Source organism: Hippocampus zosterae, chromosome 16, assembly GCF_025434085.1.
Source record: "Hippocampus zosterae strain Florida chromosome 16, ASM2543408v3, whole genome shotgun sequence".
In the NCBI taxonomy this organism is placed as follows: domain Eukaryota; kingdom Metazoa; phylum Chordata; class Actinopteri; order Syngnathiformes; family Syngnathidae; genus Hippocampus; species Hippocampus zosterae.
Window position 1 is genome coordinate 19,389,922 of NC_067466.1, and position 25,366 is coordinate 19,415,287.

Consider the following 25,366-nt stretch of genomic DNA (forward strand, 5'->3'; position numbering starts at 1 on the left):
ACGAAAGGAAAGAAACACAGCATCTTTTGCTTTGAATGTCCTTCTTTGCTTCCTGCTCGTCCTTTCGCATCAGGAAGGTGCCACAAGATGGCGTCTGCTCTGTCTGCTTGCCGACGTTCGTGCATGCTAATGAGCGCTCGCCCAAATGGGAATCGCATGCAAATGTCCTCATTTGTCATCACGAGGAAAAGAGAGGACAGGAGCTTCTCCTGGAGACGCGATGGGGGGGGGGGGGGGGGGGGGGGCGTCTGATGCGGGGGTGGAGGACGGGCGGAGACTCGTGTGAGGAGGAGGCGGGAGTGGTGCGAGAGACATTTGATGCTCGTGTCGTGTTGTGCGTACGCGCGTGTAAGCTGTATGGGCTGGATTGAGTGAGAAATGTGTCCCCCCCCCCCCCAGCCCCATAAAACAGTTGAAATCGTTTGCGCTCCACGAATGTGACTTCAAAGTCAAACAGGAAGCCATACGTTACAATACTGTGTCAATGAAATCCACACGACTTTTGAAGTATCCGCCTTTTCCAAAGAATCTGTGAGTAAAACACATTTCTAACAATTTCTTATTCCTTCGATTTCGCACTTGGTTAAAAAAAAAAAACCCTCCCCAAAGGTAATCAAACAGTGGCGGCTGGTCAATAGAGGGCACTAGTGTGCCACCACACAAATGGCGGAAGCCACTTTTTTCGGTTCAAAACATTAAATTAAATAAAACATAAAAGTCGTAGCGAAATATAATTCGTTCGATATGTGTGTAAAACCAATTTTGGATGAACGGGGTAAATAGGCCAAAGTAGTGAATGATGACCAAAGTTGTTTCGGTTTTGCTATTTCTAGGTGTGACGTCACCACTGGGGAGCAGCAGCAAAACAAACAAACAAACAAACAAACGAACAAACAAAGAAAAAACAAATCACAATTCCTGACGGACCGTTTGTGGAGCAATCGTTGGTGGTGGTTTTCGGGGGGGAAGACAAACAGTGCAGCACACGCGGAAGGAAGCACGACGTTTCCAACACGACAAACGCTCTCAATTCTGATCCCGGCCCTCTACGCCGGAATGTTTTTCGTATGACTTTTAGGATGTATGTGGCGAATTTAAATTGGAGTGTGAGAACGGTACGTATGGTTTGCAGGCATTTGGGCTCGACCGGTACTGCCTCGTGCTTGCTCGCATGGTAGCATGCTAACCGGCAGGTGTAGCTACGCCGCTTTGGTTGGATTCTTTTGAGAAAAGTTGCAATGTAACTTAGTTCGGAACGACTAAGAAATGCTAATGTCACATCTGCGTGTCTTCTAAAGGGGCCGCCAGACTTGTTCTGGTGAGCTTTGAAGAGTAAGCGATGCAAATTGGAATGGTGGTCGTCGAGTTAATCCGATTTAATAGTTCACTATGGTCATTCTGTCATTTTTCTGTCTAATGAAACAATCCAGACTTGGACACCCCCATTTTATCACGCATTGAACTGCTTTATACTTCCCTTTGGGTCGCGGGCGTGCCGGAGCCTATCCCGTCTTCGGTCAGTAGGCGGGGGACACCCTGAACCGGTTGCCAAACAATCGCGGGGCGCACATAAACAAACGACGACCATTGTGAAGATTTTTGGAGAACAAACCTCGATCTTCATTTGGATGATGTGTCTTCCCTCCTTTTAGCTTCCTGGGAGGTGAGCCAGGTTGTCATGGTGATATTGCCGGAATGGCGGCGGGCGTCTGCGGCGGACCTCGGCAGGAGCGGCGCTGAAGTGATGCCCGGTGAAGACGCCGGTTCGGGGGCTCGGGCCTCCCCACCGGTGGGGTATTTGGGAAAAGTCAGTCTGAGCCCTCGGTTGCTCTGCTCTCAACTTGTTTTGTCACCTGCGCAAAGCTGAATTGTGTTTGACCACCACTGTGACTTAACAGTGCCACTCCAAATTATACCAAAAGACAACAAAGGAAATCTTTGGAAAAAGGCGAAAGCTTTGTTTTCGTGGGATTTGTTTGTTTTTCAAAAGAAGTCAAGGAGTCGGAAACTTGTCGTACTGCTCCAGGCATAATAATAAAGTGGATCGTCTTTTAGGGGGGAGAGTGAAAGTATTGTTAAAATAAAACAAAACTAATTTTTGTGAGAGAATTTTTTTTGGCACTTGCGAGTATATATGAATGAAGGCAAAGTGTGAAATAAAATTTTGGGGGCGGGAGTAGGAGCTGACCCCCCCCCCCCCCAACATTTTGATGAAAAACATTCCATGTTTTGCAAATTGTATTTTTATTCTCTAAAGAAAATAAAACGGGGGCATTTCCCATGAAAGCTTCATCATACAATTCACTTTTAGGACTTTTTTTTTCTTGGAAAATTCAGAAACTAATAAAATACAAGTGCATGACGACAAAAGACACACATATATATAAAAAAAAATGCCACTGGCAGTCTTTTGTGCTATCCACTAAGATTGTTTTGATGAATGAGACCTTTCGCATTTAATAAGCGGACATTTTCCGAAACGAGTGATTGATTACCATTGAAAGTGTCGGTAAGTCCTTCAATTGTGCGTTTGAAGGTCCAAGAGCGGGCGGCGTCTCTGGAGTGCTGCCCGTGGTGCGCGTCCAAAGGCCTGCGCTCGCCCCTGCGCTTGTGCCGCCTCAACCTGCACGAGTCCGTCACGCTGTGCACCGAGCCTCAGGTCAGCCCGCGCTTTGTTTGCGAAACCAAAGACCGGATGCCCTGGAAATACAAGTCCAGAAACAATTCCCAGAAATGGGACAGTAAATTGTTATTTGTGTGTTCTATAAGCGAAGGAAACGGTCAACAGTGGGAAAGAAGGTTTTGGAGTTGGCAGCCCTAAATGGTTGCCCATTTGTCTCATCTTTCGTTGTCAATGCTACATGCTAATCCTGCGCTAACCGTTTCCCCTTCGGCTCGCTAGTGTCTCTTCCCTCTGGTCAGCCGCCCCCTCGATGACATTTTGGCAAGTTTGGCCCCCGCGGAGACGACGACGACGGCCGGCGGCAGGAAGAGAAAGGCGTCGTCCTGGACGGAAAACCAAAGCGACTGCCAGGAAGTCAAAGTCAGGTGTCTGCGCTCTGGTCAAGCGGACACGCCACCACCAAGTCCGCTTCCAAGTGGCCATCACGAGACCGCCGTGACGCACGTCGAGCCGTCCGACGGGGTCTCTCGTCCGCCCCGAGACCGCCTCTCCCATCAGGGGGCGGCAGGGAACGCCGAGGAAAACGCTGACTTTTCCGCCACGCCGCCGACAGACGGGGACGATGCTTCCGGCAGGTTCGCAAGTGCTGCCGAGGGACCCGTCGCCTCCCCGGAGGAACCCGTTGACGCGTCGCTCGGGACGGCTCCTGAGCAAACGATGGAAATTCCAGACAAATCCATCATCCTGGATCCCTTCGGCGTTCCGGCGGCGCCTCTTTTCTGGAAAAACGCTCACGAGCTGTGCTGGTTGGACGTCCTGCTGGTGGTCCTGGTCAACTGCGAGAGCCTGAGGAGACGCCAAGGCCGGCGCGAGCCCCGGCGTGCCGCCGTCTGGCGCCTGATGAGCGGCTACGACCGTGCGTGTGACACCCTTCGAGCGGGAAGCGGTGGGTGTCGGCCTTGAGATGCCCCCCCGTTTGCCTGAGGTGAGCCGTCTCACGGGGTCTGGCTCTCTTTGGGCGCAGGTGAGCAAGCGAGGGTTCGCCGCGACGCCGACGAGCGGCTGCAGAGCCTCAGGACGGCCGTCTTGGAGTCGCTTCGGCCGCAGCTGCTGCGCTGCCGGCTCGGTGGGTGCCGCCTCCTTTGGCGGTTTGCCCGACGGCGACCTCTCTTCCATGTTATGTCAAGACATGCGCGTGTTCTGCGCAGGCCAGAAAGAGAGTCCGGTCTTGGCCATGCCGCTCCTGCTGGCGGCTGACTCGTGGGCGGAGCCTCTCTTTCGGACCACCTTCCGCTGGGAGTTTGAGTGTGCCCAGTGCAAGACGGTCACCAGGGAGAGGTCTGTTCAAACATTCCATTGGGGGGGGGGACAAGTTGAATGTTTTCACAGCACTTGACTTGTTTCAGGGTCAGCGAAACGCTTCCCACGCTGACCAACGTGTTGCCCGATTGGCACCCGATGCGCGCCACCCACTGGGCGGTGTGCGACGCCTGCGGCGCCCAGCGCCAGCGCAGGAGCATGAAGCTGGAGAGGTAAACGTCCAAAAATGGAGAAATGAAGGCAAACGGCAGGTTTGGCTGGGTGGCAAATTGCGTCACGACGTGGCGCTTCCCCGCAGGGTGGCCGCGGTGTTGGCGCTGCACTTTGCGGAGGGCGCGCCGCACGGCGACCCGGATGCGCTCGCCTTCGCCTTGGGGGGCCGCCGATATGCCGTCACGGCCATCGTTCAGTACGAGCGGCGCGCCGAGCACTTTGTGGCGTGGACGCGCACGCCCGGCGGTAAGCGGACACTCTGTGCCAATGGGTGGGGGTGGGGGGGGCTTAGATTTGATCTTTTTCTCTGTCCCGCCCCCTCCAGGCTTCTGGCGTGAATTTGACGACTTGAAGCACCCGCAGAGCCCGCTCCATCCCACGCCACCCGTTCCCGCTCAGGAAATGCAGCTGGTCTTTTGGGAAGCGCAAGAGGCTTCTCCCGGCTCTGGCGCCTGTTCCCCGTCCAGCACGCGACCGGATTCTCCGCCGTCCCTCTGCGGGGTCCCGGACCGCCACCTCGCTCGCGAGGAGGAGGAGGAGGAGGAGAGCGCGGCGACGTCGGCGGAGGCTTGCGGGAACGTGTCCATCAGCTCTGTCACACTACTGGATGCCTTCCACGGCCTGTCCCACGACGACATCGTCACGCTCACCCTGACGGAGGTGCGCCGCCGAAGCCCGTCGTACGCCCACCAAAAATGTGGAATTGACCCCGTTTTGCATGGCAGGTGGCAGCCGACGCGCCGACGGATCACGCGGCGCTTCTGGACGACGTCCTCGCGCCGGACAGCTCCTCCCAGACGCCCGAAGACCCCGGCGAGAGCCCCCAGCGGTCGGCGGAGTCCAACGCAGACAATGATGCCGCTTGGGAAGAAGCTCCGACGAGGCTTTCCAAAGCCAAACATCAAAGAGGCGGAAGGACGGCGAAGACGAAGGCGTCGCCGCAGGGGGCGGCCGCTCAAGCCTCCGGCCCGCCGGCTGACGCCGTCGGGCTGGCGTCGCCCGCGTCCTCCACCGGGGGGCCGCCGTCGCCGCCCAGGGAGCGCACCTCGCCCTGGTCCTTGTTGCTCAGCCATCACCTTGCCAATCAAAGGCCAAACGGCGCCACGCCCACTCCCGCGCAGCGTCCCCCCGCTCATTCCACGCCCGCTCCGAAACCTCGGCTGCTGCCTATGGAGGACGGCGATGGTCACCCCCTGAAGGCCGCCGAGGCGTTTGGCGCCTTTGGGGGCGCCGTCCAACGCCTGCCGGCATTTTCCAAAAGCGGCGGCCGTTGTCATCAAATCCAAGCGGGGTCTCCGGCCCCCGTCCTGAGCGACACGGAGGCGCTGCGCTACAAGCTGCTGAAGAAGCTGAAGGCCAAGAAGAAGAAGCTGGCCAAACTGGACCGGCTGCTGGCGCGCCGGCCCGACAAGGCGGCGCCGATCTCGCCCGACGGCTTCTTGCCGCCAGATCCGCCGCCGCTCCCCTCGCCCTCCGCCGCCGTCTCGCCCGACAGTTCGGGCTTCCTCGACGCGCTGGTCTGCCGCCAAGACGCGACCCCCGACGCCCCGCAGCCGCCGATGCATACGGAAAATTTCCTGGACGAGTTTTTCTCCATGACGCCGGTAGCGGCTCAGCAAACCATGGAGGACGAGACGCTGCGAGAACTGGAACTTTTACTTTCATAGCAACAGCGCCGCTCCGGGTGGGATATTTTTTTTCCGTAAAAGCGAGGAACAGACAGAAATACTGTCAGTCCACTCCAGCACTGAAATTACTTTTGAAATGGATGTCTTGGAATCATCGCTGTTGGTCATCATGTGTGTAGGATTTTTTTTTTTTTTAGAGGGGGGGGCGAACAAGAGCATTAAACTTCACTGCGAGAGCATTTATTTGTTCGTTTTGGCGCGAAGATGAAATACGTTTGAGTTAATTTATTTAGCAAAAGTCAAGCACTTGTTAGCCTGAGTGCTTGTGTCGCGCGTGGGGCGTTACGGACGCAATTGGAAATACTGTACTGAATGTATGTCAATAAAACGGCTTCATCCTGAAACGGGGGCGCGATGTGACGTTTCTGACAAATGTTTACATGGTTGATGATGACTGCTTTTCAATTACCGGTACATTGATTTCAATTTAACTCAATACGACCGAGTAGTTGACATTCCTGTCAACCTCGGCTAATACCGGCCCTAACAAATGATTACGATTCCCCTTAGCAACAAAAAAAAAAAAACGGTTTACGGCGCATGCGCAGCGATGAAAAAAATATATTACGACTGAGGATTACTTTTGCTGGTTTGCCGTGACAATAGTAGAGATCGACGTTGGCTCCCAGCAGGTGAGACGATCTGGATTTGAGCCAAAATGATCTTTGTGAGATCGGTACGCAAACTTTTTTTTCCCCGCCCCGTATAAAAGTTGTAATACGCCGTACATGATTTGAAATGATTTTTAAAAAACGTATAAAATACGTGGAAAACGTACAAGTTGACAGGTATGAGTTGAACAACTCACCTCAATTCGAGTAGTGCGCCGTTGTCATGACTTGTTACTTTGGAAGCAGCTGTTCCACCTGCGGTCGATAGGTGTCGTCGTTACTTCCAAAAAGGAGACGACCGTCGTGTGTCAATATCAGGACCCTGCACCCTTCAACAACAACAAAAAGTACAACTTGAATTCCTTTTCTTGGGATGAAACACGAATTTATTCCGATATTACAAAAAAAAAATACTCTGCTAACATTATGACTTATTTTCCTCAAATATTATTCAACCAACACATTCACCCCTCCAACATAAATGTGCCTTTCGAATAAAAATTAAAAGTCCCAAAATGCCTCACAGCTAGTTCGGAGAAAAAGGAAATCCAGGAGTGAGCTTCTTTTACGCCACCCAAAATTTGCCAATTTGAAATTTACTGCCATCATAAATACTGTTTGAGGAAAGATGGACGGACGATCGACTGGACTGTTTTCGACCGAGTCCATGGTTTCCTCAACTGCAGTGCACTGCCGCGTCAATAGATGGCGGTATACTCGTACTTTTGCCGGCGCGCGTTTGTTTTGATTGAAGGCTCCAAGTTGGAACAATTGCCGTTTGCGTGGAGTCATTTAAGCGGTGTGTGTCTATACTTTGATTCGCATAAATGTACATATTTTCTCGATTATCATTATTTGAAAAACCTTTTCCCTTCGAAAATAAACCAGACTATTGAATCAAGTTAAAACGAATGTATCACGTAAGGTAAAATATGCCTCTTTATGCCATTTTCGTCTGGGGGGATGTTTTTCTTCTGGTGGTCTTTTTTTGTAATTTCTTTCAAAACTTTTTTGAAAAATATTTTTTCTCGGACAAAAGTATGACAGTCTAAAAACGAAATATGCCTATGCTCGTAGTAGTATGCCCTTTTTCCTTTGAAAAATATATACAGTATATTCTTCTCATGTAAACAAAGGTATTTTCCCCCCCCCATCCCAAATTCTTAAATCTTATATTTTAATGAATTCTCCCTCAGAACAATAGTCTTTATCCCACAAATGACGATTTCATTAGAAAAAAATCTTCCCGCATCTATCGCGTCAGTATTTCGAGCGTCTTCCGACGTGTTCTTTGTTCACGGGCTTCATTTGTGTTTTTATTTCAGATCGGGGGTGGGCATGTGTTTTTCTTCCTGGCGTTCCTGGTATTCAAAAGCCACGCCCCCGCCGACGCTAATTGGCTTGGCGCCTTAACTCCAGCCTAGTTCGCCGCCGGTTGGCTAGCCGACTGACGCTCGCCCCGCCCCGGAACGCCTCCTCCTCCTTCAACCGAACCGGGAAAGTCTTTAGTTCTTCAAAACTGGAACCGCAACCGGGAGCGCGAGCCCTTTCCCAAGCCAAGACCTCGTTTGCGCGTTTCACTTTTTTCGCGCAGGCATTAATCCCGCGGCCGAAAGTCGAGGCACCCTCGCTAAGCGCGGAGGAGGACGTGGGGCTGTTGGGGAGGAGGCATCGTCATGCGCTCGTCGGGAACGGAACAGGTGGCATTCGCTTGTCAGTAGTAGACTGCGCTCTCGGGACCCCGTCCAATTGCCGGACGACGAGAAGTCATGCCGGTGGCCGAGTGCGCGGCGCTGCCGCCGGAGGGCGACCCCGACGCCGAAGAGGGCGACCTGGCGCCGGAGGCGGCGGCCACGCTGTGCCGCAGCCCCGCCGCCGACGTCCTCAAGAACTTCTACCACACCAAGCGGGTGGGCAACTACCTGATCGGCAGGAAGCTGGGCGAGGGATCCTTCGCCAAAGTCAGGGAGGGGCTGCACGCCCTCACCGGGGAAAAGGTACCGCCAGCTTCTCATTTAGACCCTTGAGATTGCCACTTTTTAGCTTGGGGGCGAGGGGTGGCTGTTTACACCCCCCCCCCAAAAAAAATAAAAAGTTTAAAAAGATTTTTTTTTCTAATTTGACTTCAAGCTCATGTAACTTTTGGGGGAAATGTCATTGTTATGAACCCCCCCCCCCCCCGACTAATTTGGGAGTGTTACTCTTTTTAAAAAACTGCACCTTACAACGTTTCTCAGAATCTTTAACATAACACCTTAAAGAAATCAATTCTGACTTTATTCTTGTCACGATTATTATTTTATGTCACATACAGATTGGGGATTTTTTTGGGGGGGGTCACTTTTTTTCTATATCAAAGCAATTCTGTACACCAAAAAGACCAAACCCAGTCCTGGGACTTTGCGTCTTAAAACCCAAATCTGATCTCGTCTCGAGAAAAGTACATCATTAACCTTGCGATATTTTGCGGTGGAGGGGTCGTGACCTTATCCCAGAAAGACTTCCATTTCTCAGCTCGATGAGGTCATACTGGCTCCCCGGAAAATGACGAGTCGTTTTGCAACGTGGCAGCGTTTCCTCGATGACGCCATCGCGAAAAGAAGCCACAGGTGACATTTTGCGAGAGGTGCCGCTCGTGTCTTTTGTGCGCCGATGACCTCACGCCCGCTGACGTTTCTTGTTTGGACAACATTGCGTCTTTCTTCGAGCGCCGATGAGTGCGCGTGCGTCGCATGATCTGGGAGGGGAGGGTGGGGGGGGGGGTGAAAGCCGTGTGTGTGTGTGTGTGTGTGTGTGCGTGTGTGATGAATGCACCTGATCAGGATTCTGCTCAAGGCCACTGGCCGACTTGCCTTTGTCTGGGACGCATGGACACGGCCCCCATCTGTAGGCCGGCTCCTCCTTTAACACGTCGTCGGTTCACCTGTAAATCAAATTGATCGTTATGCGTTTATATCTTGAAAATATTTAAAATATATAATTTGGAGATTTTCTTTTTCATAACAAGCCATTGAAAATCATATTGTGACCCCCAAAATGGGATTATTATATTCCATTAAGAGAGTCCTATTCATTTTCTTTCTTTTTTGTGTGTGTGTGTGGGGGGGGGGGGTTCCTGTTTTGTTTTTTTTGGCCCCTCCCTCCATTGTGTGTGGCGTACGCAACCCATTAACACGGGCGACGGGCCTCGTCCAAGAGCCGCTCGCTCACCTCGTGGAGCTTGCTGCTCTCTTTGTTTGGGATGATGCAAACGAATGCAATCGCGTGGCGAGACGGGGAGGGGTGGGCCGAGGCGGAGCTGGGGGGTGGGGGGGGTGGAGAGGGCAGAGGGTTTATTGGTGCTGGCAGGCTGGAAGCGTCCGTGGAAAGTGCACATTTAACACCAGGCGCGGATGAAAGTGAGGCAGGGGCGAGGCGAGGCGGGGGCCGGGGTCACATGTTTTCCATGTCTGTACTGTAACCCACTTTCTTGTCTTGCCCCCCCCCGCCCCCCTCTTTCCTGTCTGAGGGGAGCCCAGTAAACAACTGAAGCGCCCCCAGCTGGCTGGGGAACACCCGCCCACTCCCTCCTCCCCGCTCATACTGTAAATAAGCCCCCCCCCCCAAAGCTCTGTTGTAAACAAGCTCCACAGAGCCGCGTTCTCGCTCCCAATTGGAGGTTCAGCTGGCATATTGCAAATCAACATCCTTTGAAACGATGGGCAGAACAAAGGGTGACTTTCATCCATTCCTCCATGGCTCCTGTTGCCACCTTGTTCTCGTCGCTCGCCCTCTGCGGATGATTTGCGAGCGACGTCGGTGCTCTTGAACCCGCGTCTAGACGAGGAGGAGAGAGGGCGGGCGGGCGGGCGGGCGCGACGTCATGGAGGACGTTGCGGGCGCCGCGCAAAGACAGACGGGGGTCGCATTTTAACCAGCGCCGACGTGCCAGCCACCTCGAAGGGAAGCGGCCCGGCAGGCTGCAGGCCAGCTGCAAAGGAAATTCAAGCAAATGCTTCAGGGCCATTTTGGGGACGGCCTGGGGGGACAGCTGTCTACCCCCCCCCACCCCCCACGAAGCAAGTGTGAATTCCACACCCCACCCTCCAGAAAGTTGAAGTGACAAATGCTCACTGACTGCCACCTCAACCAGAATCTTTGGATTCTTTTCATCATCCAACCGAGCATTTTTGTTGTTGTTTACGAATCGGACCAAAGCGATTTTTAATTTATTTTTTTTTAAACCTGCGCAAACAGAAATGGATTTTCTCAACCATTTCCAAAAATGATTTCAGGCCACTTTTGGCCTTTCGAGGTCTTCACACAGCAAAGTGTAATATTTGTGACGTTGAGTGCGTGCGAGTCGAAAAGGCCAGGTCGACGGCACCGATCCCCCCCAGATCGATTCCGGCGGCGGTCGCTAACGCGTTGGTTGCGTCTGCCCAGGTGGCGGTGAAGGTGATCGACAAGCGCAAAGCCAAGAAGGACTCGTACGTGACCAAGAACCTGCGTCGCGAGGGCCACATCCAGCAGATGATCCGCCACCCCAACATCACGCAGCTGCTGGACATCCTGGAGACGGAGAACAGCTACTACCTGGTCATGGAGCTCTGCCCCGGCGGCAACCTCATGAACCGCATCTACGAGCGCAAGCGGCTGGACGAGCGCCGCACGCAGAAGTACATACGCCAGCTGGTGCTCGCCGTGGAGCACCTGCACCGGGCCGGCGTGGTGCACAGGTACGCCGCCGGGATCAAACCTTCGGGCCCAACTTTGCACTTTCAGCCGAGGCTTTTCGGAGACTTGGCCCCCCCCCGGCGCCCCCCCCCCCCCCCTGAAGACATTTTCTCTTTTCGCAGAGACTTGAAGATTGAGAACCTTCTGTTGGACGAGCAGGACAACATCAAGCTCATCGGTAAAAAGACAAACAAGCGCGTTTCCTTTCCTTCATAGCAAGGGAATAACGCCCCCCCCCTCAACCACCCCCCATCTTTAGATTTCGGCCTGAGCAACTGCGCCGGCATCCTGGGCTACTCGGACCCCTTCAGCACGCAGTGCGGGAGTCCCGCCTACGCCGCCCCGGAACTGCTCTCCAGGAAGAAGTACGGCCCCAAAGTGGACGTCTGGTCCATGTGAGTTTGCGGGCGGGGGGGGGGGGGGGGGCGCCTTCCAAACGAGCAAAACGACTAACGAGGTTGCGCGGCGTCCGGCAGCGGCGTCAACATGTACGCCATGCTGACGGGCACGCTGCCGTTCACCGTGGAGCCCTTCAGCCTGCGCGCGCTGCACCAGAAGATGGTGGACAAGGAGATGAACCCGCTGCCCCCCTCACTCTCCTCAGGTAGGCGCCCCCCCCCCCCCAAAAAAAACCCAACCGTTATCTTTTGGCCCTATTGCAACGTTTGTGTTTTTGGTTTGCTTTCTTCCCCTTGGGCTCAACGGTCGTCGGGCAGCCGCCATCTGCCTGCTGAAGAAGCTCCTGGAGCCCGACCCCAACAAGCGGCCCAACATCCACCAGGCCATGGCCGACTCGTGGCTGCAGCTGGCCAACAGGAACACGGGGGCGCCCTACCTCAACAGGTACGGCCGCTGACGGGGAGCCGCCCCCCCCCCCTTTCTCAACCAGGGGTGATGGTGGGTTCCTTTGTTGCAAGGATCCACATCGAGGAGATCAACCACACGGTGCTGCTGCACATGACGGAGAAGATGGCCTACAAGCACAGCGAGGTCCTCGGCGCCGTGCTGACAAACCGCGCCTGCCACACCCTGGCCGTCTACTTCCTGCTCAACAAGAAGATGAAGCGGCTCTCCAAAGAGTTCAGGGTACGCCCGCCCCCCCCGCCCACCCGTCCCGTTGAAAGAAAGAAAAAGAACCAAAGTGATCCGAGCTGCTGCGCCCGTGCCCTGTCAGGAGCTGCGCTTCCAGGAGGAGAAGAAGGGCGACAAGGCCAAGAAGGAGTACTTCCAGACGCAGTGGCGCAAGCACGTGGACAAGCTGACCATCCCGCCCAAGCAGGCGCCCGTCTACCTGGCCGTCAGCAAAGGGGCCGGCAAGGAGAAGAAGCACCGCAGCGGTGAGCCTCGCCCCCCCCCCCCCCGACTTTTTTTTTCTTTTTTCCGCCGCCGCCGCGCGCTAACCCTCGCTAACCCTGGCAGGTCTGCTGCGCGCTCTGACCGGCGGCCACCGCAACTCGCCGCTGGCGCCGCCGGGCACGGTGGCGTCGTCGTCCATGGAGTACCTGGAGATCCAGCCCCTCTTCTCGTCGCAGACGCCGCCGCAGCAGCGCCGCCGCCTGGCCACCATGCCGCCGGCGGACGTGGGCAGCCCCGAGCGCGGGGCGCCGGCCCCTCCGGCGCCCTCGCCCATCGGCATGCACTCGTTCGGCTCGCTGTCCAAGGCCGAGCGGGCGGACGAGGCGCCCGCCTCGCCCTGGTACAAGCTGACCAACGGCACGCTGTCGCCCCCCCGCCACGTCTCCGCCTTCCAGCCCGACTCGTCCTACCTGAAGAAGGCCACCGTGCCCAGCCCGCCCGTGCTCATCGCGCACCCGCGGCCCAAGAAGAGCGTGTCGGCCGAGTGGGGCGGCGGCTTCTCGTCCGACGCCAGCGGCAGCCCGCCCAGCGCGGCCGGCAGCCCGCCGGGCGGCTCGGCCTTCAGCCCGCCCCGCTCGGCCTTCGGCCCGCCGTCGGCCTTCGGCCCGCCGGCCAACCTGAGCGGAAGCGGCAGCGACCCCGACAGCCCGGCGCCGCGCGCCAAGCTGCCCTGCGCCGGCCTGGCGCTCAAGAAGGCGGCGCGGCCGCGGCCCTTCGCCTTCCGCCCCGAGCAGGTGGCGGAGGAGGCGCTGGTGTCCCCGCCGCCCTACCCCATGCAGACGCTGCTTTGCGCCTCGGGGGCGCTCAAGACCCTCTGCTGAGGGCTCAAACGCCACCGCCTGACTTGAAGACGTAAAGATCCCCTTCACACCCCCCCCCCCACCCCTCCCCCCACCAATTTCACCTCCTCTCCTCTTGCTGCGTGTTGTCCGGTAGGACTCCAAAGTCTTCCGGATGAAGCGCGCTCACTTTTGGGGCCAATGGTGGGACGAAGGCGACCCCCCCCCCCAGTCTGGCCTTTTTCACATCCCTTTTGAAGGAAAAACATTTTCAAAGTCGCCTTATTGAGAAAACGTCGCCATTGGTAAAACGCGAACAGACCACTTTTTTTTTTTTGTGCAATAGTCTGAAGTGTTTTCTACGTACTGATGACCAATCACGAGTATTTGCCAAGGACGGGGGGTGGGGGGGGGGGGGACTTTTGACTTCTTCCTGCTTCTTGAAGGCACTTTGGGTTTTTATTTTGGGTGGGGGGGGGGCGTCTTTGGGTTTGGCATTGTGAACCACTCAAAGGATAAGTTGCATGCGATGTTGTCCGTGTGTCGGCGGTCTTTGTACCTTTTTAAGTTTTCAGACGGCGCTCGAGCCGAGATCGACGGCGACTTTTTGTAAACATTTTGTAACTTTTGTTGCTCGCTCAAGAGATTTCTATGCTGTATAAAGTGATTTCAAACATTTCCATCCAGCTCCAAGCGCACTTTGTGGGCTCTGTCATTTGTCGCATCCGTTTTGGGCCTTTGGGTTGGATGCTGGTGAGCAAAACAAAACAACGAATCCTCGGGACAGCTCAAGTCCAATGGGGGTGGGGGGTGGGGGCTTCACACACAATTGACGACACTGCTTGGCTGTCGTAAACACAAACAGCAGACGTTAATCCGCTCAACTGTGGTCCCCGTAAACCTCTTTGGGTCAACACTGGCCTCGCCAGACACATTATGTTGGGAGTGCTTGTGTGTGTGACTTTTTTTGGGGGGGGTGGGGGGCTCAGCCACCAGTCAAAACACGCCACAGATGACACAAACAGTCGGCGAGCTTTTTCTTAAAGCGGATCAAGCGCAACGCGCTCCGGAGGCTTTTGTTTACGCGGCCGGTCCCAAAACAAGAAGCTCCCACCAAAACGGCTTGCGTTTTATCCCGGGGGCGTCGACCGCACCTCTTCGGCGAGCCCCCAGCCACATTAGGTGGCGTTTAAACGTCCCTCGAAAAGTTTCACGTCGAGCTTTTTTTTTTTTTGCCGCGCCATGTCCCCACTTGGAAGGAGGCTAAAAGCCGGCTAAGCTAGTCGCCTTCATTTTCACACGATTGACGTTTCAGAACGCGCTCATTGTCACGCATATTTAGAAAGACAAGAAATTTTTAGAAAGACATGTTGTGCCCAAAATTGGGACCTGATTACGCACACCCAAAAAAATGCCAAGCGAGAGACTCGGGCCCCGGCGTCTTACCGGCTGCCGGTCCGCCGTTGAACGAAGACGGCGGGAGCGTAGCCCGCTTGATGGCAAATAATCGCTTACACCTGCGAGTCCGGAAAGCGGCCGTGAGATTTTTGGGCCTTTGGCTCTTCCGTAGTTCTCCTGCCATATTTGTAGTTCTTTGAGCGACGCTCGCCAAGGCAGCGCTTTTTAGACGCAGCTTCAAACACGTTTCAAGCAACCACATTTATTTCTTTAAAAAGTGTCATGGCGTTGTCCAATTGGTGCTTTTCGTTGTATGAAGTTCTAAGGTTGATTTTTATTTGATACTTTAGAGTGCGTCTCAACAGAGTTTGGATGCATTTTGTGTACGTGCCACACGAACAACTCACCTCGGGATCCAAAAAAAATGATTTGACTGACACACGCGCGCAGAAAGGGTCGAACTCGCGTGGACACACGCGCGCGCGCGCGCAGGTAAGCACCACTTAGCGCGCGCCGTGTTTGCTTGCTTGGCCAAACAGGGCGATGTTTGCAAATGACGCCTTTGAGCAGCCGCTGAGGACTTAAGCTGATTTGCAATCAATGCGTGCGCGCGCGCGCGCTGACAAACTGAGATGGGGATTAGTGGTGGATCACTTTCTTCTGAAAAACAAATTGGCAAAAATGTCACCTCCACAGCATTCGTGATCTTATTTTATCTTGTATTACTACAAAGGATGGGATTTTTCAGCAACTGAACTGTACAATTCCATTCAGTTATATTTATGTTATTTTCCTAATTTATTTAAATGGCACATTTGGTGATGATAATTGACTTCTTTTTTTCTGCTATTGGACGTAATTGGACAATTTAGGATTAGATTTTTTTTTCAATGCAAAATGTCTATGTACTTTTTTAAAAATTAAAAATAACCCCCTGCCAACCAGTGTGTGCATTGTTGTGCTTTGGATGACTTTTGGGTGTGGCTGCTGTTTTTGTGTGTGTGTGTGTGTTGCCCCCTCTTCCCACTGCAGGTTGTCAACTCGAGTATGAATATGACTAAAAGTGTCGTTCAACACACTTTCGGATTGATTATTCACATTTATGGGAATGCTCTTTTTTGGTTTTACTACTTGCCAAACAGGTGGAACTCCCCTTGAGATGTTTTCCGCCGTTCTGCCTGCTATTTAAAAAAAAACAAAAAAAAAAACCTGGAGATGTCATGAAAGAGAAGCTGTGAGCCAATCGGGTGCCGGTGTCTGAGGCAACGGCCGGCGCCGTCATTGGTCGGTGGCGACGTGATTGGCCGAGGGAGGCTTCATTGCCTCCATGGCAACATCGCCTCCTCGTCGGGGCAAGCGGGAAGGAGACGCTGCCTCGGCATTCTTCACTTGGGGGCGGGGGGTCTGATTGGTCCAGGCTGCAACTGGTGCAATCAAGGAGGCAAGATGTGCAATGTGTGCAAAGTGTAAGTCATCCGCTTACCTCACATGCTCAAGACCCACGTTTTGAAGCCCCCCCCCCCACACTCACTCACATAGTGTTTGGGGTCACCTCATTGATTGCCACGTTTGGGGTCACATTTTCATTTTGAAGGTCACCCGACATCCGGTTGAATGGGTTCGGGTTTGGGGTCACCCAAGCTGGCGTGCTCGGGGATCACCTTGTTTTTTTTGTCACACTTCGGCTCATCAAGTCAAGGAACGTTGAGGGTCACCTTGCCCGCGAATGGGACAGGAACGCCGTTGGGGTCGCCTGACGTAAGGTGACGACGACTTGTGTTGGGGTGGCCTCAGGCGATGATGACATCTTGACACTCTTTCACAGCTGTTAAGCGCTTCGGCCCTGCAAAAGGCACAAAGCGTGACAGCCGCCTTCCGTTGGGCTCCGTTCACGCATGCAAAAAAAAACAACAAAAAAAACCCACCACGCGCCGCTCCAGCGCAAAAACATCACGGCGTGCTTTGTGTGGCGTGGTCGTTGTTGTTTTCCGCCGGGGAGGGAGGGCGGAAGGGCGGGGTTAGGCGGGAGAAAAACAGAAGCGCGCGCGGATTAGCCGTCGGACACCCCTCCACCACCCCCCACGCCCCGCCCAACAAGCCAGCCGATGTACCGCGCGGTGCCTGTTGCCGTGGCGACTGCCTTTCGGCACGCCGGTTGGACGCGGAGGTAGCGGGGGAGGGCAGAGTTGAGGGGGGGGGGGACGCCTCGCGACACACGTTCCCGGTCGACGCGCGCATCAGATCGTTGCTGGGAAGGATCCGGAAAGCAAAAGTCGGCGGGGAGGCGCAAAAGCCTCGCGCCGATGATCCGGATCCCTCAAAACCCCTTTGCGCTCTCCTGCTCCACTGACACGGCGGCGCCCAAATTGAGGAGGCGGAGCCTTTTGGCACATTTGCATCCCAAACCAAAACAGCAACGTCTCCCCAGCTACCCCTCTCACATCAGTTTGGGGGGGAGAGCGCAATTGGTCCCATGTCAAAATAAGCGCTGAAGCTTGTCGGTCTGAAAGGCTTTTTATTTTGAAAATCCACACGCCATACCGCGAGACAGTTCCATGGCGTAAAAAACCCCCCCCAAAAGATACAAAACCAAACAACACTATTCGCTTAACACAACACATGCCCAAAAAACCGCACGCTCCCCTTGAAAAACATGCACATACACACGCGCCACAGGAGAAAATGTGTCCCGTGGGGGGGCCGAAGTGCTGACTGAAGCGATTTGCCCTCGAGGAGGAGGAGGAAGAGGAGGAGAGGGAGCGAGCCTTTGGTTTGACACGCGCTCAGTCAGGCCTGGTCGTGAGCGGCGCTCTCCAGCTCCTCCACGTGGCGCGCCATGGAAACCACCAACATCTTCATCTTGGGTTGAGGGGAGAAAGCGGACAATGGAGGCGTCATCTAACGCCAGCCATTGAGCGAGTGACCCGTTAGGGGCCTCGCCCCTTTGTCGACACCCGCTGCGGAGGTGACATGTCAACGACGCAAAGCCTGGGTCATGTTTTTGCGCCCGCACAAAACGGGGCCGGGTGGGGGGGGGGGGGGGGGGGGTGACGGCTCCTTCGTCCACTTCAGTGGACGCAGCGCCGACATCATGTTTTTTTTTCGCCTGACAAAGATTCCGGCACGTGCTTTTGTCAGTCTTTTGTCTCGGCGCTCCGATGACGGCTCGACCGCAGCACCCCCCCCTACAGGTCGTTTTTGGCACTTTTCTCTGTCCCCACCAAACAAAGGCCATTGAGAAGATTGCCATATTTGGAGGGGTGGAAATGCAGAGCTCTCATTTTTTGTGGGGTAGGTTTAATCTAAGGTTAAAAAACAAACAGTTTAGTGGGGGGGGGGGGTCCCTTTTTTTTTGGGGGGCTTCCCGCAGCGGAGGTGATGTCCTCATTAACAAAGATGAGGTCATAGGCAATTTCGACACAGGTGGAGTCGACAAAGACAGCTGGAGATGTCCATTTCTGCACCCCCCCACCCCTTTTTTTCTTACCTCGGTCAGCACCTGTTCAACATGGTCTCTGTACTCCAGAGTCACCGGCTGCTCCTTGGGGCCCTCTGCTGACAACTTCTGGCTCGCCGAGCCCAGCACGTAACTGCAAACGTCACACACAAAAATAACAAAATAAAATAAAAATTAAAAAAATAAAATAAATTTCAAGGGAAAAAAATTGAAACAAAAGCAAATGATCTCCAGTGTGGGACAAATAAAGGCTACCTGTCGATGTGGGCCACGTTGAAGCAGAAGGTGCATCTCTTGTGGTCCAAGTTCTTGGGCGTCGACCTGTAGATCATCCCGAGAACCGCGCGGCATCCCGCGCACACCAGGTCCACAATCAGACTGGCAACAACAACCACCAAAAAAAAAAAATTATTGACAAGTGTCACCCGGAGCCACGACCGTTTGACACATTGACCGGTCGCCAGCTCATCGCGGAGGACATTTTGACAAACGAATATGCGTGAATATGCTCCGGTGCGTTACTCAGAAAAACAGATGAGATGTTTCTTACCAAAGAGAACCTTTGGTGGCTTCGTGCAGACGAGCGTCCTTGCCGATCAGCACGTTGTTCGTGACTCCTGAAGACCAAAAACAAGCAACAAAAACTTGACGTCAAAAATGGTGACGCATAGACTTACTCCCTTGGGAATCTTTCACACCCCCAAAAATCTGGAGGTGGGGAAATTTTATAAACCCTCGACCTGAAGTTGAATCTGCAACTCGGTAAGGGGGACGGAGAACCGATGCTATCTTCCACTCACGTTCACCCTGCAGTTACGTTTCGATGCGCATTTAAGGGTGGGAAGTTCTGGGAGCCCACAAGTCAGATGTTGCAGTCTCGCCAGCTCTAAATTCAGACTCTGGGTGGAATTTGAACACACCGTAACGTAGGCGCAGTCTACTCACACTGAAGAATCAAAATCGAACGTCTTGCTCAAAGAACTTTGTAACTTATTTCTCTTGTAGCGCGTACTCAACGCTAGTTGAATTTAAATACCGTATGAGCGGGATGGATAACAGATTGGATGTATACTTAAAATATCCGTGGAGATGGCTACATCCTTGTTGTTTTTTTTTAGCAGCCGCACTTCCTAAATCCATAACGTTCCTTCGGTCGGTCAAGTCGATGAAGACGATAACGCAACTTACGCTTGAGCTGAATCTGAGTTTGTCCGTCTTGGTTGCTGTCCCACGACATAGAATCCCCGACGGGCAATTTGCACTTGGCGCAGATGAACACCACCGGACCGTCGACATCGTCGTCCTCCGTCTCAGAGGAAGGAAATAGCCTGTCCTCGACGACGCTGGAGTCCACGCTAAACGTTTCAAACATCCTGCTAACGTTTCCCACGCCGTCCGTGGGATACTTCGCCCGTGTCGCCATTTTTTGTTTCTGTTTGAATTTCCGCGGTGCCGCGACGGCGAGACCGGGAATCGAGATTGTTCACCACCTGCAACTTTCCATCTCGTTTTAGCGGCTCGGGCCAACCTCTTCATTTCATTTTCAAATGTAACTTCAAAAACTGAATCAATAACGTTTGCTTACCTACCCAATGTCATTTTAAACTTCAATTTTTTATACGTCTTGTAAGGTTGACTATCTTGATAAACGTCGAAGTGTACCAATTCCTGCCAGGTCTCACAACGACACCCGATTGGTCAACAAGGCGGAAATTCGGAAAACAACCCGGAAGTGTGAGCGGCAAATGTCCGCGGCGCGAAAACATAAAACGAGGCGGTGCTGTCGACGATCGCTCGACTTCCACAAGTCGATGCTCGTCATTCTTGCTCGGCCATGTGCGAAAAGATGCAGAAGGTAAAAGGGCGTGCACGTTATGCCCGTTGTTAGTCGATGCGTGGTCACGCCGTGCCTTTCTCCAGGTGAACCGCTGGCTGGCGGCGGCGTTGGGCGACGAGGCGGTTCCTCAGTTCGAGGTGACCGCGAGGACGGTGGACATCTTGGAGCAGCTCGCCCGGTCCAGCGAGTCTCGATGCCGACACGCCCGCCTGCTCGCTGAAGACCGAAGACAAAAAGCGGCCGAGTACCTGGCCGACGGTGAGGCAAAAGCCACAACAGTGGCGCCCCGATTTCAGTCGGCCAAACTCGCAACTCCCAAGGGACTTGTCCATGAAATCACGCTTGATATAATTGTGCGTGAACGTCACTTCTGCTCTCGGACACGTTTAAGTTGAAGCTGAGGTTGAGGTGTGAAATCTGATGGCGGCGGTGTTCACTGCGGTCTTGCAGGCGCTCACCTGCAGGACGTTCTGGTCCAAGGTTTGGGCATGTCCTTCGCCAGCCTACCCAAGGCCTGCGTGGACTACGTGTCCTCTCTGGTGGACAACTCGCTGGTCCTGGCGGTCCGAGACACATCGCTCTGCAGGTAGGTAGGGTGCTAACTTTAGCTCCTCCCCCAAATGGAGAATGAGCACTATGCCAATACTTTCTTGCCACTGCTAACCTCACGTCAACGTTTGTTTGGGAAATCACGCAGCGGTGCTGCAGCGTGCAGGCCAGAAGCCAGAAAGCGCCGCCATCGTCTCGAGATAGTAACGCGGCAGGTGGCGGTTGTGCTGTATTCCGCAGTTTGATGCCGGCGCTGAACCGTCTGACCGGCGAGCTCCTGGAGGCGGAGAAGTCCGAGACCCAGTTGGACCGGGAGCTCCTCAACCTCAGGAAGAAGCTGAGCGCCGCCCTGGTGCTCAGGGGACAACTGCAAGCGTATGCGAGCTCTTCTTCACCGTCTCCTAACGTTTTTTGGGTTTTTTTCTCCTTTGAAAATGTGAAAACCTTTTTCCCTCGGCAGGGACATGAGCAAAACACGGCAGGCTCAAATGGTGGAGAGCGCCAAAGCCGAGGAGCATCTGCTCAACATGGACTTTGTCCAGGCCAAGGCCAAAGAAATCCAGAGCAGACGGGAGGCCCAAGAGGTAGCCAGCTCATTGAGCAGCAACATGGAAAAAGATCAAGACAGCCCCCGCCCCCGTTTTACGACTTATGCTTTTTCGTGTCCGAATGTTTGTTGTTGTCATTGGACTGGATCAGGCTCAGCTGGCTTCCAGGAACATGAAGGAGTCGCTCAGCCATGGCGCTCTGGTGGGACTCTCTGAGGTGAGCGCGCAAGTGACCACATCAAAGTGCAGAGCTTTCACTTCCTGCCGTGTTGCTCCAAACAGGAAGTGAACGTGCTCAAAAAGCAAATCGGGTCCCTCAAGAAGAACCTGGAGCCTTTCGTGGACCTCAGCGCGGTTTGTTTGCCTTTACGCACGCGCTCGTCTCAAAACGACGCGCTCTCTCCCGTTTGACTTCAAAACCATTTTCCCCACGCAGAGCCCGTCTCTCGCTCGAGTCAAAATCGAAGAGGCTAAAAGAGAACTGGTAAGAATTTTTCCATTCCCCTGCTCGATTATGACTTTTTTTTCTGGATTTGGTGGGTCAACTGAAAATGGAAAAAAAAAGTTTTCTTCCTTTGACCTTTTGTGGCATTTCTAGGCGGCGCTCGACTCCCAGCTGGAGATGCACGTGGACTTCAAGTGATGCTGAGAAACGAGACTCGAAGCAACGCGATGACACTCGCGGAGGCAAAAAATGTCAAATGGGAAGAAGCGTTTCAAGTCACTTCTGCAGAAGAAACCAAATTTGTGACTTCAGCAACACTTTTGAAAACCATTTGGCCTAATGTGAGAGAGAGCAGCTTTAAAAAATTTAGGTTGAAATAAATGTTTGTGAAAAACTCTTCTGAAATATTGTAACGTGAAGAATTTTGAACTCATTCGCAAAATTTAACAGTTAAAAAACGCTGTCCTGTCAGTATGGTGATAGTCTACATGTGTTGCTCCCCCGTTTGTGTTCGGACGTCTATTGCTGATAACAGGATCTCCAACAATGTCGTATGTTAGCCTGTCAATGGCGTGTTCCATTATGCTTAGCATTAAGCTAGCAGGGACATTCCGATGGGACATTCCGATGGGACATTGTTGTGTGAATTGCATGCGATTTGTTTTTTTGTTGTTGTTTTAGGTCAATTGTCAATTGCTGCCGGCAGCGGCAATAAACGGCTTAAAGATTTCTTTTGCTCGGTGCCAAACTGCCGCTTTTGTTCAAGTGAGATAAGTGGAGTTCACTACCATACGGTGCTCAACAACAACCAAATGACGGCTCTTGTGGCTCGCATCGCTTGTATCTCAAGGAGCAGATGAGCAAATTAAAAAGTTTATTGACCGGGACCGCAGGGAGACGCCATTTAGTGCGCGTTGGGTTTTTCGTTGCCGATGCGATGGGCGGGTAGACGTCATGAAACATTGGTGCAAATGGAAAACCGCTACCTGGGTCCCCATTTAATGTTGGTCAGGCCTTGAAATTGTCTTTTGAGGGCCTGCCGGTCGGACCACTCCGAGTCCATGTAGCTGTCGTCGTCCGCCTCCTCCAATTTCTAAAAGCAGAAGCCAACGAGGGCAATCAACGCAACGTGTTCATTTATTCATCTGAGGTGGTTTTGTGACGCTTGACTGACCTTGAGCTCCTCCTGCCTCCTGTAGTAATGCAGCATCATCTGCTTGTGCTGCTCATTGGTGACCAGAGGCTCCCTCGCCGGCGCCCCCTGTCCTTTCTGCAAGGCAACGGCAGCACAACATCTTCACAAATTGCCCCCCCCTCACTTTAGACGCATGATTCGCCATCTCGGCAAACCTACGACAGAAGTCAGTGGCGCGCCGCTCGGTGTGTCTGAAGCTTGTCAATCAACCCCCCCCCCCAAAAAAAAATAGTTTTCACGTTGCTCGTGGCTTAGTGCGCTCTCACCTTCTGGATTTTGACCACCAGCTTAGTCTTGTCGTTCTTGCCGATGTAGTCCTGCAGCTTCTTGCCCCGCTGCATCTCCTTGGCGGCCCACCACAGCTGGCACTCGGACTCCTCCAGGACCTGCAGCGATGCCTGCGGGGGAGAGGAGGACCCTGCCTCAACTCAAGCCGAGTCCTTGACAATTTGGCCTTCCTATACGAGGAGTTTCCCCAAAGCGCTAACGTGAGCTCACGTTCAGCTAATTCTACACTCTGATTTGCTGGCGCCCACATCACTCACGGGTCCAGGCCCCGCCTTTCAAAGTGGCAGATATCACATGGTAGAGCATGAGCCTGGTGACCCCAAGTGGACAAATGAAAACCTGCACCTCACATGCGCAATTTGACCTAGCGAAAGCCATTTGTATCCAACGACTCAATTCATCGATGAGAAAATGGGTGAAATCATCGATTCCCCAAATCTGGCCCCACCCCATTGGGCTCACCTGCGTCCCCGACAAGTCCTCGCAGTCCTCGAACTCCATGCGGATGGGGTCGTGAGGAGGCAGGCCCATGGGGTACGCGATCATGACGGCCCCCCGCAGCTGGTCCAGGGCTTCCTTCACCACGGCCATGGTCACGCACACGTTGACTTCCGCTTGTTTCTTCCGAGGGGACCGAGCACACGCAGTTGCGTCGACATCGGGGTTGGACGCAGTTGCAATTCATGGCGGGGACTTACTTTGGAGATGAGGGCCTTTGCCTCGTCCACCGTTTTGAGTAGCACGGCTTTCATTTTGTCATTGGGAGCTGACGCAAAGAAAACACGAGTCCGTCATGTCCTGAAAGTAGAAGAGCACAAAGACGTCCGCCTGCTCACCATGTCCGTTGCGCCGGCCGATGTCGTCCTTCTTGAAGACGGCCCCCCCGCTGGGCACGCACTTGTCCTCCCACTCATCCTTCAGCTTCAGGTCCACCAGCTGCTCGTCCGTTAGCCCTTGCATGTTCGGCGGCAGCGTGATGCCGTGCTCTGCCAGCTCCGCCATCTCTGCAACCAGAAGCGAGCGCCCTTCAAGGAGACATTTCCCGCTTTTTCAAGGGGGGGGGGGTAGCTGCTACCTTTCCAAGCCCACCGAGATCAATGAAAATCAGTCACTTTTAACACATTTTTAAATATACGGTACATATATGCTGTACAGTGATCAATCTACTGTTGTAATGAACTGATTTTAACTTCCACAATTCCACGAGGTTTCTTTGAAGTTGAACGTTTCTTGCCTGCGCAGATTCGGCCAACTTTAAGCCTCCCGTTGAAAATGGCGGTGATGTCGCGCACGAGCACGTCGACCGTCTCGTGCACGCCGGCACTGAACAGGAAGTGGCTCTCGTCCCCGCGCTTCACGTGCAGAATAACCATCCTGAAAGCAAAATCTTCTCTTGCCCAAAGGAAAAAAAGAAGATAATAATACAGAAAAAGAAAAGAAAATCAACAATGTTGGACACACGGCGTGTGAGGGGGCAAATGCCACGTAAACAACGCATCATAACCACGCGTCGAAGGCGTGACGAGGGTTCGAGAACGAGCGAACGGCGAAAGCTAAAAACTCGCTCTAGAAAAACATTTACGCAACTTTATAAGGCCTTACTAAAACGTCATAAATGTCAAATTCCACACTTGTAAGATAAAATTCAATCTTTATTTTATTGACAGGTCCACACTAACTTGTGCGTCGTGAACGACTGTTGTAAATCATGACGTTTTAAAGTTAATTTGCATCCCGATAGACCAGTTGCAATAAGATAAGATAGTGGAACGATTCATCCGCGATAAAATTCGTTCAATTAGGTTAATAAATGCATATAAGGAATGGAAGTAACGGAACCAGTTGAATAAACTCCTCGATAACGTTTAATGCATATAATTTGCACGTGTTCGGCTGACAGAGACATTTTGACGACGCAAAGCGCCCGCAGGTTTGGGCACCGAAAGACCCTCGTTTATAACGGCGAACTGCTCGGGTTGCATTCCAAAAGTGATCCAGCGGCATCAAAATGGATTTTAGCTAGTTTTAGTGAGGCTAACGTACCTGCTGACGAGCAAAAGACGACAGAAAAGCCGCGGGGTCACTCAAGACGTTCACGTTTGTTGACATCTGGTGACTTAGCAACTCGTGTTTGGGTCGACTCGTATTGGCGGAGCACTTCCGGGTTCCTCTTCTTCGTCAAGTTAAAATGAGCGGCGCGGCACTGCTGCCATCCTGTGGCAAATTGCAAAACTGCAGATTAAACCGTGAGCCAAAAGTAAACACAAGCGCCGTTCGGTTTGGTTTTATTTAGTTTCATACATACAACATAAACTGCATTTATACATAAATGTGCTCGCGGCC

General features: G+C 53.4%; 5 protein-coding genes and 1 long non-coding RNA gene across 8 annotated transcripts; 3 read left to right on the forward strand and 3 right to left on the reverse strand.

Annotated features, from left to right (window-relative positions):
* Window positions 1-507: 507 nt before the first annotated feature.
* Window positions 508-5,864, forward strand: uspl1 (ubiquitin specific peptidase like 1). Of its 2 annotated transcripts, none has more exons than XM_052047077.1 (10): window positions 508-531; window positions 1,653-1,807; window positions 2,537-2,659; window positions 2,903-3,569; window positions 3,648-3,749; window positions 3,832-3,961; window positions 4,030-4,155; window positions 4,242-4,402; window positions 4,482-4,816; window positions 4,882-5,864. In XM_052047077.1, the coding sequence occupies exons 2-10, from the start codon at window positions 1,679-1,681 to the stop codon at window positions 5,821-5,823; spliced, it is 2,715 nt and encodes a 904-aa protein (XP_051903037.1). In that variant the 5' UTR covers window positions 508-531; window positions 1,653-1,678; the 3' UTR covers window positions 5,824-5,864. The 2 variants fall into 2 exon arrangements, with proteins under 2 accessions (XP_051903037.1, XP_051903036.1); XM_052047076.1 differs by lacking the exon at window positions 508-531 and adding an exon at window positions 897-1,115.
* On the reverse strand, window positions 2,488-15,202 carry LOC127588418 (uncharacterized). The gene is made up of 4 exons (XR_007959070.1): window positions 14,753-15,202; window positions 9,270-9,378; window positions 6,653-6,784; window positions 2,488-2,700 (listed from the first exon to the last, which is right to left on the reverse strand). It is a non-coding gene; the product is annotated as an uncharacterized LOC127588418 (long non-coding RNA).
* Window positions 7,988-13,986, forward strand: hunk (hormonally up-regulated Neu-associated kinase). Its single transcript, XM_052047089.1, has 9 exons — window positions 7,988-8,452; window positions 10,881-11,173; window positions 11,294-11,349; window positions 11,431-11,566; window positions 11,648-11,775; window positions 11,888-12,014; window positions 12,089-12,257; window positions 12,346-12,508; window positions 12,591-13,986. Exons 1-9 carry the CDS (start codon window positions 8,225-8,227, stop codon window positions 13,346-13,348), a joined length of 2,058 nt encoding a protein of 685 aa, XP_051903049.1. The 5' UTR covers window positions 7,988-8,224; the 3' UTR covers window positions 13,349-13,986.
* A 1,997-nt stretch (window positions 15,203-17,199) lies between the features above and the next one.
* Window positions 17,200-19,770, reverse strand: mis18a (MIS18 kinetochore protein A). The gene is made up of 5 exons (XM_052047120.1): window positions 19,350-19,770; window positions 18,712-18,778; window positions 18,417-18,539; window positions 18,192-18,294; window positions 17,200-17,563 (listed from the first exon to the last, which is right to left on the reverse strand). Exons 1-5 carry the CDS (start codon window positions 19,582-19,584, stop codon window positions 17,492-17,494), a joined length of 600 nt encoding a protein of 199 aa, XP_051903080.1. The 5' UTR covers window positions 19,585-19,770; the 3' UTR covers window positions 17,200-17,491.
* Window positions 19,771-19,848: 78 nt separating this feature from the next.
* On the forward strand, window positions 19,849-22,270 carry haus1 (HAUS augmin-like complex, subunit 1). Its single transcript, XM_052047116.1, has 9 exons — window positions 19,849-20,016; window positions 20,082-20,256; window positions 20,449-20,584; window positions 20,788-20,922; window positions 21,008-21,131; window positions 21,247-21,312; window positions 21,378-21,449; window positions 21,532-21,579; window positions 21,694-22,270. Exons 1-9 carry the CDS (start codon window positions 19,996-19,998, stop codon window positions 21,736-21,738), a joined length of 822 nt encoding a protein of 273 aa, XP_051903076.1. The 5' UTR covers window positions 19,849-19,995; the 3' UTR covers window positions 21,739-22,270.
* Window positions 22,271-22,476: 206 nt separating this feature from the next.
* On the reverse strand, window positions 22,477-25,205 carry cfap298 (cilia and flagella associated protein 298). Of its 2 annotated transcripts, none has more exons than XM_052047113.1 (8): window positions 25,067-25,205; window positions 24,258-24,410; window positions 23,860-24,027; window positions 23,722-23,789; window positions 23,486-23,644; window positions 23,002-23,133; window positions 22,715-22,810; window positions 22,477-22,633 (listed from the first exon to the last, which is right to left on the reverse strand). In XM_052047113.1, the coding sequence occupies exons 2-8, from the start codon at window positions 24,394-24,396 to the stop codon at window positions 22,523-22,525; spliced, it is 873 nt and encodes a 290-aa protein (XP_051903073.1). In that variant the 5' UTR covers window positions 24,397-24,410; window positions 25,067-25,205; the 3' UTR covers window positions 22,477-22,522. The 2 variants fall into 2 exon arrangements, with proteins under 2 accessions (XP_051903073.1, XP_051903072.1); XM_052047112.1 differs by having other exon boundaries at window positions 23,860-24,048.
* Between the last annotated feature and the right edge of the window lie 161 nt (window positions 25,206-25,366).

What these genes read in the sequence shown, in the direction of transcription:
- uspl1 (XM_052047077.1), top strand. Translation starts at nt 1,679, where the DNA reads ATGGTGATATTGCCGGAATGGCGGCGGGCGTCTGCGGCGGACCTCGGC. An exon ending in CGGTGGGGTATTTGGGAAAA is followed by an intron (nt 1,808 to 2,536) that starts GTCAGTCTGAGC and finishes GTGCGTTTGAAG; the next exon opens with GTCCAAGAGCGGGCGGCGTC. An exon ending in TCACGCTCACCCTGACGGAG is followed by an intron (nt 4,817 to 4,881) that starts GTGCGCCGCCGA and finishes TTTGCATGGCAG; the next exon opens with GTGGCAGCCGACGCGCCGAC.
- hunk (XM_052047089.1), top strand. Translation starts at nt 8,225, where the DNA reads ATGCCGGTGGCCGAGTGCGCGGCGCTGCCGCCGGAGGGCGACCCCGAC. An exon ending in CGGGCCGGCGTGGTGCACAG is followed by an intron (nt 11,174 to 11,293) that starts GTACGCCGCCGG and finishes CTCTTTTCGCAG; the next exon opens with AGACTTGAAGATTGAGAACC. An exon ending in GGGGCGCCCTACCTCAACAG is followed by an intron (nt 12,015 to 12,088) that starts GTACGGCCGCTG and finishes CTTTGTTGCAAG; the next exon opens with GATCCACATCGAGGAGATCA.
- mis18a (XM_052047120.1), bottom strand. Translation starts at nt 19,584, where the DNA reads ATGGCGACACGGGCGAAGTATCCCACGGACGGCGTGGGAAACGTTAGC. An exon ending in GCCACCAAAGGTTCTCTTTG is followed by an intron (nt 18,540 to 18,711) that starts GTAAGAAACATC and finishes TGTTGTTGCCAG; the next exon opens with TCTGATTGTGGACCTGGTGT. An exon ending in AACGTGGCCCACATCGACAG is followed by an intron (nt 18,295 to 18,416) that starts GTAGCCTTTATT and finishes TGACGTTTGCAG; the next exon opens with TTACGTGCTGGGCTCGGCGA.
- haus1 (XM_052047116.1), top strand. Translation starts at nt 19,996, where the DNA reads ATGTGCGAAAAGATGCAGAAG. An exon ending in CTCAGGGGACAACTGCAAGC is followed by an intron (nt 20,923 to 21,007) that starts GTATGCGAGCTC and finishes TTCCCTCGGCAG; the next exon opens with GGACATGAGCAAAACACGGC. An exon ending in AAGAGGCTAAAAGAGAACTG is followed by an intron (nt 21,580 to 21,693) that starts GTAAGAATTTTT and finishes TGGCATTTCTAG; the next exon opens with GCGGCGCTCGACTCCCAGCT.
- cfap298 (XM_052047112.1), bottom strand. Translation starts at nt 24,396, where the DNA reads ATGGTTATTCTGCACGTGAAGCGCGGGGACGAGAGCCACTTCCTGTTC. An exon ending in CGGCCGGCGCAACGGACATG is followed by an intron (nt 23,790 to 23,859) that starts GTGAGCAGGCGG and finishes TCTTTGCGTCAG; the next exon opens with CTCCCAATGACAAAATGAAA. An exon ending in AGGACTTGTCGGGGACGCAG is followed by an intron (nt 23,134 to 23,485) that starts GTGAGCCCAATG and finishes TCTCCCCCGCAG; the next exon opens with GCATCGCTGCAGGTCCTGGA.